General features: G+C 33.4%; 1 protein-coding gene across 7 annotated transcripts in view; it reads right to left on the minus strand.

Annotated features, from left to right (window-relative positions):
- The window catches only part of abi1a (abl-interactor 1a), a 70,032-nt gene that overhangs the window by 26,150 nt on the left and 34,569 nt on the right, over positions 1 to 9,313 (minus strand). For 4 of the 7 annotated variants that reach the window (XM_016551115.1, XM_016551113.1, XM_016551112.1 and 1 more), the window contains exons 3-4: positions 3,487 to 3,663; positions 682 to 696 (exon numbers count right to left, since the gene is read on the minus strand). In XM_016551115.1, coding sequence (XP_016406601.1) covers positions 682 to 696; positions 3,487 to 3,663 — 192 coding nt within the window. The remainder of the gene's footprint in view (positions 1 to 681; positions 697 to 3,486; positions 3,664 to 9,313) is intronic. The other 3 variants (XM_016551114.1, XM_016551117.1, XM_016551111.1) reach the window with 1 other exon arrangement.

The following is a 9,313-nucleotide window of genomic DNA, read 5'->3' on the forward strand; positions in this document are numbered from 1 at the left end:
ATAATGTACAGTATGTGGAAAATAATGTGTTTTTTTAACCTTAAACCACATAAACACATTTCACTACACCAAATACACAAAATAATGTTCTTTTTAGCAGCATCATATGACCCCTTTAATATCCTAATGCTTTTTGGCATAAAATAAAAATCGATAATTTTGACCCATACAATGGTTTTTTGGGCTATTTTGTGCTCCAGGGTCACACACATACATATTACATATACTGTATATACACATATATACATATATATATACATACATACATACATACATACATACATATATATATATATATATAAAGATGGCAGCCACAACAAAAAAAGTCACGTGACTGAAACCCATGAATACAAAAACTAGATATTAACCATAAAAATAGTGCAAACAAAGCAACAGAACTGATAACTGTAAGAAAAACTAAATTTGTCTGGCAAGCCAAAATGCAATTACATAGGCAACTGTGTGTTTCAGTAGCATATGTACTTGATTTAGTGTTAAAACGTGTAATAATCTTTCAATAATACAGCTATTACAGATCACTTTGCAATGGGATTGATCTACAACTACGGCACATGATGAGGTTATGAGGGAGGGATGAACGCAGAAATATGAATATGTATCACAAGGGAAGATTGAATCAGTTGATCAGTAATGGAGGGGTCATAGGACAAGTACACTTACCTTGGCTTTAAGCCACTAGCGTGGGCAGAAGGAAGAAAGACAGTGATTTATAGAACAAAAGAGGGAGAGAAAGAGAGAGAGGCATGTCAAAAACCAGCATGTCTCAGTTCAGAGCTCTTGAAGCAGGACAAAAGCACTTCAAATCTCTAAACCTACATTTCACTTCACTAGAGCCGAGAGCGCTGACGTTAAAATGCTTTTCCTGACAATGTGGCTGTTTTCACACTTGCTTTGACATTCATTTCTCTGTCCCACACCACAGGTCTCTTTTTAGACTGTATTATTTGGGTCTGACCTGTGGTGCGTTTGTATAATCTATGTGATTATCAGGAAATTAATAAAGACAAAAAGCACTTGCTTTTGTATGCCGCATACAGGATACATGACGAGAAGAATACAAGCTTCTCTGTGAAGACAACTTAGTCCACAAACTGCAGAGACAAAAGTCTTTTACCATAACAATGGCTCCGTGTAAAGTGACTGTTCTGCACCACATGCAAATTGTGACATTATTAATGCACTGTCCTGTATGAGTAATGAGGGCGAAAGTAACCGGGACAATGCTCATAACTTAAATAGGCAGAAAATAGAAAATATAAAGTGTAAAACAAACTTAACAAGAGAGTATTTCAGGAATAAAGCACTTGAGGGCAGGTTATATTGTGACTATAAAAGCTGATGTTAGGCACAATGTTACAGTGCACCTGTAAAGCGTACAAATAAATAAATCAAATTATAACTGAAACCAAATAATAAACAAATACAGCATCCAGATAATAAAAAGAAACTAAGTAATAAGCAAACTAGTGCTGTCAAATGATTAATTGTGATTAATCGCATCCAACATTAAAGTTTGTTTATTTATTATGTTTAACACACATGCATGTATATATTTAAGACAAATATGGTCATATATTAAATATATTTATTTATAATATAAATTATATGAATATAAATATATACATGCAAATACTTTCTATTACTGCATGTGTGTACATATGCTGTATGTGTGCGCATTTATATATATACGTAATAAATATACACTGTACACAAACATATATTATGTAAACAAAAACGTTTATTTTGGATGTGATTAATTGCGATTAAACATTTGACAGCACTAAAACAAACATTAAAACAAACATACACAGACTGATAAATCAATAGATAAGATGTTATATACACATATATATTTAGTTAGCAATAGTGTAGCAACTTGCATTTCATATATGCTTGCACTTATTCGGTTAGCCTGAACTAGTACTTCTGAACTGAACTGAACTTCTAGCTTTGGATATATATATTATGACATAACTCTAAAAAAACATATTTACATATCAAAACACATAGCCTCAACAGCGTACCTGCACTCCTTCAGTCGAGACCGTATTCATAATATAACAGGACCTGAAGTGCATTATAGTTTTATAAAATAAATAATATAAAAAGAAAAAAATAACTTAAAATTAAATAAATTAATAGATAGATAAATAAATAAATAAAGAACAAGCAAATAAAGAAATCAAATTATAAACAAAGAAACAAAATAATAACCAAATACAGAAACCAAATATTAAATAAACTATAAAAAAATAAACAACCTAAAGAAATATAGACATATCAAACTGTTCAATAGATAGAATGTGAGATTTAATAATCTACACACAAATAAGTTCAGTTAGCATTAGCAGGGCCCTATGGTTTCCGCAATGTGGAACAGAATCGCGGAATCCTATCATAAAAACGGAATTTACTGAATAACGTGGAATGTCCTGGAATTTAATTAATTAGATGAGATTTAATCTATAAAAATTTAAATAGAAAAAACGGAATTTGGAAAAAAATTTAATGGAATTTGGGAAAAAATAAAATGGATTTCATAGGGCCCCATATTAGTGTAGCAACTTGCGTATACTATTGAAGCCAGTAGGTTAACTGGAATCAACTGAAAATATTATAAACGTTCAATTTGACCATTTCTAGCTTTGGTTATATATCATGACTAGTGTTGTCAAAAGACCCGGTACTTCGGTACCAAGTCGGTACTAAAAAAAATGAAAACGTTACGGTACCAGGTTTTTTTAAGTACCGGTGGTACCGAGTACCCGGTCAACCCGGTTCTTGATGCGCTAGTGTGTATTTGTGTAAACTATATATACACACAACACATACACACACAACTTTATATTCTTAAAGTACCATGAGCTCCCTTAAAGAATAAAATAAAATAAAACTAACAAAAAAAACAACCATGGTACTAATAAGAAATGTTACGCAGCAAATTAGAGTATTAGACACTGAAGACTAAAATAATGTCTACTAAAAAATTCAGTTTTGCCATCACAGGAATAAATAGCATTTTAAGATATATTAAATTCAAAACAGTTATTTAAAATTGCAATAACATCTCACAATATTACTGTTTTATTGTATTTTTGATCAAATAAATGCAGCTTTGGTGAGCACAAGAGGCAGTAATGACATGTTTGTCACTGAAAAGTTTACATTAATAGGGATTCACTGTCAGTGGCAATAACCCAACTATTTTTGAAGCTACACAAACAAACAGCAGTTAGCTTTAACCCCAGTAAATGTAAACAGCGCATCCACTAATATTGATTCCGTCGATAAATATCAATACCGTTTTATCGCCCAGGCCTAGCAGACTGTACACTCACAGGCTTGTTCACATAAGAATCAAACTGGCGTCACACTTGGTCACACTTGAAAAACTGAGAAACAAGCCATCCTGTTTGTAGAGTTGGAAGCAATGAATATAGATTTAAAAGACGGCAAATTATTTACCTTTACTCCATGGCCCACATCATCCAGAACCGTGTAGTCGATTGGCTTCCTGATGTACCTCACCGGCCGCTCAATGTTGGCCGGAGCGATGATCTTATGAGTCCTTGATGTGTTTTTATTCGTTGTCACGATGCCGATCTCTCGTCGGGCGACCTTCTCTTTATGGATGTCCACCGTCTAATGAAGATGCAAGAAAAGACAAAAACAAGATGAAAGAGTAGCCAGGTTTCCATCATAAGTTGCAAATTTAACTCGTGCACAAATTTGGATTATCGCATAAAACATTTACGAAAAAGCACCATTTCCATCCAACGAGTCAGAGAGAACAAAATCGTCACTTCCTGATAAAATGGCACTAAATATCACTAAGAAAAGTAGGAGAAGATTTATTATATTTTCAAATATAATAAATTCCTTGCGCCTCAGAGCGAGCAGACGAAACACAATAAATGCGGTCATTGCTTTTGTAGGTGAATGCCAGCTGTTTGGGAACCGCAGACTTTGCTCGGGCATTTCAGAATGACAATAACAACATTTCAACAAAATCGATCCGCTGGTTAGACAGGTTATGCTGTCCCATAGCGCAAAGTCACATGACTTTTTTTGAACGCTCATGCAGAATTTCTATTATTCGCATTAACCCTTTTTCACACAAGTCAAACACCACCTCAAGCGAGCAAATTTTTTGCAAATTAAGGGATTTCTTTTTCGAAATTTGGCGTTTCCATCACTCGTTTCTGATGCAATACTTTTAAAATGCGCATAAAAAGAGGGTGATGGATTTGTAGTGCTGTCAAACGATTAATCACGATTAATCGCATACAAAATAAACGTTTTTGTTTGCATAATATATGTTTGTGTTCTGTGCATATTTATTATGTATATATAAATACACATACATACAGTATATATTTTGAAAATATTTACGTCTATATTTATATTCATATAATTTATATTATAAATAAATATATTTAATATATAAACATAACATATTTTTCTGAAATATATACATGCATGTGCGTGTATTTATATATACATAATAAATTACACAGCACACATACATATATTATGTAAAACTTTTTATTTTATTTTAAATTAATCGTTTGACAGCACTATAAAATACCTTTTATATGAAAGCAATAATATGCATTATTATGATTATAATTATTATTAGAATAATTTTGAAAATGTAAAAAATGTGCTCCACCTCTACATTTATTAATTTTGCAGATGTTTTTTGTATAGCAAAAACGTTAACTTGGCTGTCTGAAACTCTCATTCACATGACTACGAGTTTAAAATATGCAAACTTTAATTCATATATTGTTATATTATTTATATAATTATATATTATTTATTCATGTAAAATTAAATTTTTAATATTTTTATAAAATGAATAGCATGACATCATATTGTCTTGATAATATTAATTACAGAGTCTAAAACCATTTTGCATGCTTAAAATCCAAGTGTGAGCATCCCTTTGGACATTATTGATGAAATGGCAGAGACAGCAGCATCAACTCACTGGCAATTACAAACTCGTCTGGAAGCTCCTCGGCCAGTTTTTCACAGGCAGCATCAGCGATTGGTCCAAACAGCACAACCGGCCTTCGGAATCCCGCTATGGGAGAAGACAAGGCTTACAATCAGGATTTCAAAGCAGAAGTTATTACAAAATGGTTTATATTAATGGTAATAAATGCTCTTTAAGCTATGTAAAAAGGGTTTAAAGAGGATTAAAGAAGAGTCTTGACTGATGATTCAAAACAGCCTTTTTCAAATTCTTGACTGTGGTTTTTGTCACATAAATCATGATGATTTTATTGGGCAATTTTTCTTGAACAGTGTGTAGGGAGCAATCTCTCTCTGTGATGATGAGCCCATTTTTCAAACGTATTAAAAATTTCTCAGCTGTCTGTGTGTGGGTATGCAGAGACTTTCATTAGCGGTATTAGGCCGGTCTGCTCAGAGATGTGACTAATGTTGTGTGCAAGCAGCCATCGCGTTATTGAAACTGTTTATTGTGTAAATGATACAGGTACCATGATAAGTAAATTACGATGTTTGCCATCCATTGCATCAGTAGTTTGTGATGTATTTACCTTATAGTTTCTTTTTTTGGCTGCTTTGTGATTACACACATGTTGGTATTGGTGGTGCATTTTCTATCGCGCTACACCAATCCTACACATAAACCTACCCCTTACAGAAAACTTTGTGCATTTTTAGATTTTCAAAAAAACATAATTTCAAACATAAACATTTATTTTGGATGCGATTAATCGCAATTAATCGTTTGACAGCACTACTGATTTGTTCCCATGCTAGTCAGAATCTTAACACTTTTTTTTAGCCTAAAAGTCTGGGCTAAGTAAGATTTGTTTTTAAAGAAATGAACACTTATTAAAACACACACACACACACACTACATTTATTAGTGACAGTAAAGACAGTTACGTTTAATATTTAACAAAAGATTTCTACTTTATATAAATATTTACTATTCAAAGAATCCTGAAAAAAATTTTCATTTTTGTTTCCACAAAAATGTTAAGCGGCACAACTGTTTTTAACCAGACCATGCTAATGAGAAATTAAAGTGGTGATATGTTAGTGTGCAGTTTTAAGGCCGTGTGATTCACTGCAGTGTCTGTACCCTGCTGGGCGAGACAACTCCGGGTGTTTTAAAGGAGCTTGTGAAGAAGTGAAATACATCTGACCTTAAAGAGACACCATTAAAAGAGAAAAAAAAACCTAATGGTGTATAAAACAGCAGGCTGCCACTATTTCTCAGACAAATAGGGCACAGAAATCATATGCTGCGTCTCAATTTGCCTACTTGTACTACATGTTAAAGGGACAGTATTAGGATGTACTATAGCATGATGAAATCATTACTTTTGGCTCAATACAAACTGCTGTGAAAGTTTCATATGCAGCCATTTCTTGCCACATTTATACAACTGAAAACATTGTAATATTAGCCCAAAAAGTATAAATAGATGCATACTAAGGAAAAAAATAAATAAATAACTCCAGAAAAATGTATCATCCAGGATTTATATTCTCAATGTACAAACGTATATTTAAATACTAAAGGTTTTCAAACTTTTTATTTTTTTAAGTAAAGGACCCCTTTCATAACCCCAATACCAACAAATAACAAGAATGTTTCTGATGTATGACTAAAAGTCTGGGAAGAATTTGTGGCTTTCATAAACGTATATTTATTGTCAAATTTTGTTACATAGTTTTACATGGTTGTTGATTTGGTTCTAATCACTTGATGTGGTTTTCATAATTTTTTTAGGACCTTATGTAATTTGTTTAATATTTTTCCCAAAATTGTGTCCATTTTAATTACTTAATTAAAATGTAAATAACCAAAATTGATGGTAATCAAACAAATTCACAAAACTATAACAATTTATTGAAATATCTTAAAATGTAACCAAATAAAAAAAAAGTCAATTCCTTTTAAAGAAAATACTGCATTTATTTTCCCCCCAAATATAGTTATTCATACAGCTGTTTAAATTACATTGATGATGAAAAAACTCTATTGTGTAATATTCCCAATAAATAAATAAAAAAGGTTTAACAAATTAATAAATTAGTAGTAGTAGCATTAGTAGTACTTTAAGAAGTACATACTAATATTTGTTTGTCAATATCTTCAAAACTGAACTTAAATTGAACTTTTTTTGGTTTGTAGTGAAGACCTGAGTTTCTGAGTACATTTGACAATAATCACAGACACTAGTCATTGTGTGACTTAGAGGTTTGAGTGAATTTAACTTTAACTTGATTAATTTCATGACATTCCACGTTACACAGCAAATGTCATTCTTAGGACTATCGATTTTGTCCTAAATAATCTACTCTATAAAACACATCTGTCATCTTTAACATAAAACACACAGTGGAAGCTGATCACATATAGTTATCAGAAGAGTATGAGAAAATCCCCTCATAATGGAATTATGCCATTACATTATAAGTTTGATGAATGGTTTAAAATAAATACGCAGATGAGCTTTTCAGTGCATTCTGCCTATCTACAGTACAGTCTATCCAAAGAACAAAATCACTGGCACAAAAGGCTGACACAATGAACTACTACTGAGGTTTCAGCTTCCCATAAAGGCTCAGTTTTACCGATTCCTCAATTAGGCTTCATGGGCATGTAGCGAATCAGCTCATGGGGAAATATGAATAATTAATCATAACTAGTTATAATTAATTATAAATATTTAGATCCGCTGTAGATATTTAGCTGACCTCTCAGGGTCAACTGTCTGTCAATTCTAAGAACGTTAATTTCCTGGTTAAGGGAAATAACTTTCTCACTGTACAATTCTACAAAGAGCTTGTAGCATAAATGCATGTATGCATGATTAAGTGACTCCAGTTATGAGCAAACAATGAACAACGTCGAGTGTGATACAAGTAAGGCTTTATTAACTACAAACACTTAAACTAGTCTAACATACAACATAAACACACACACACACACACGCATACAGTTGGTATAGGAAAGGGTTAAAGCTTAACGCAGTAGAGAGAAGATAAGGAATGAAGTTATGGAACCATTTGCATATTCAGCAGATCTACCGCCTGAAGGAAACATCAGATTCTTAGTTCAAACACAACTTTGTAAAAAGGTACAAATGATACCTAATGTATCAATTAATAAGACTAAGTTTGAATACTTGCACGTCTCGTCTGTCTGAAAGAAAGGCTTGATGCAATCTGAAGGCTCACGTGGATCTTTGCTGAAGTTGGTTGATGAAAAAGAACCAGTTTGCATCAGAGAATCTTGCTTTCCTATGGAAATTGTAGTGAGAGGGGTAATTCTCAACATGCCATTAGGTCGTAAAATCTATCTGGTCTAGCAGAGGTGTCAGGGTTGCCATGGTAACCAGGGGGGGGCCTGGTGTCGTGGCAGACATCCTGGCATCCAGTTTATTTGGTGAGGGGACTGTGACGATTTGTTAATCTAATGAATAATTGATTTGTTAAATCAAATGAAAAATGGTGTGTCTGATTGGTCCAGACGCTACAGGCAACAAGTCTACCAGTAACACACCATACAGCACCAATTAAAATGTTTACTGCCATCCACCTGATCTGAAGCCTCTCTTTCCGTGCAGTGCTGTCAGAGGGAACAGTACTCTCTCTGGCACACGAGAGACTCATAGCAGATGCGGCAGGCCTCCTGTTGGAGATGAAAGGCCAGCAGAGGATCCCATTCATTTCTCAAAGATGTGGAGTCAGAGCAGCTCCAGCTCCTATTCAACATCAGGAAGGAGGAGGCTTGTGCACTGCGCTCTTCTTTTAAAGCAGATTTAAAAGAAGTTTTCTCACATACTTAGTCCTCTCAAAAGACGCTGGCACACTGATGCACTACTGACGTAATATTTGATACAGAAGCCCTTGATTTTCACACACAGCTGTGGAACTCCAAAAAATTGCCCTGAAAACTAAAATATAGTCAAAAGTACTTGCACTTGCATAATAAATAAAATAAATATTAAAATGTTTAAATAAAATGTAAAAAAAGCTGCCCTTTTCATTACTATATTAAAGGGATAGTTAGGGGTGTGCGATATATATCGTCTGCGATAATATCGTAATTGTTGTTTTAACGATGTGCGATTTGACATTATCGAGTATTTTGCAAAAACCATTCAAAACATCCCTACAGAGCGCACGCATACATTACGTGAAGTCTAGACTAGTGCGTGTGCGCATTTAGTGTGTTTTCTTTCACTGCATGATTCAGGCTATTAAAATGCATTTAGAATGATCACAAAATTCAAGA

The sequence above is a fragment of the Sinocyclocheilus rhinocerous genome, unplaced genomic scaffold (genome assembly GCF_001515625.1).
Source record: "Sinocyclocheilus rhinocerous isolate Xijiao unplaced genomic scaffold, SAMN03320098_v1.1 scaffold914, whole genome shotgun sequence".
Lineage (NCBI taxonomy): Eukaryota > Metazoa > Chordata > Actinopteri > Cypriniformes > Cyprinidae > Sinocyclocheilus > Sinocyclocheilus rhinocerous.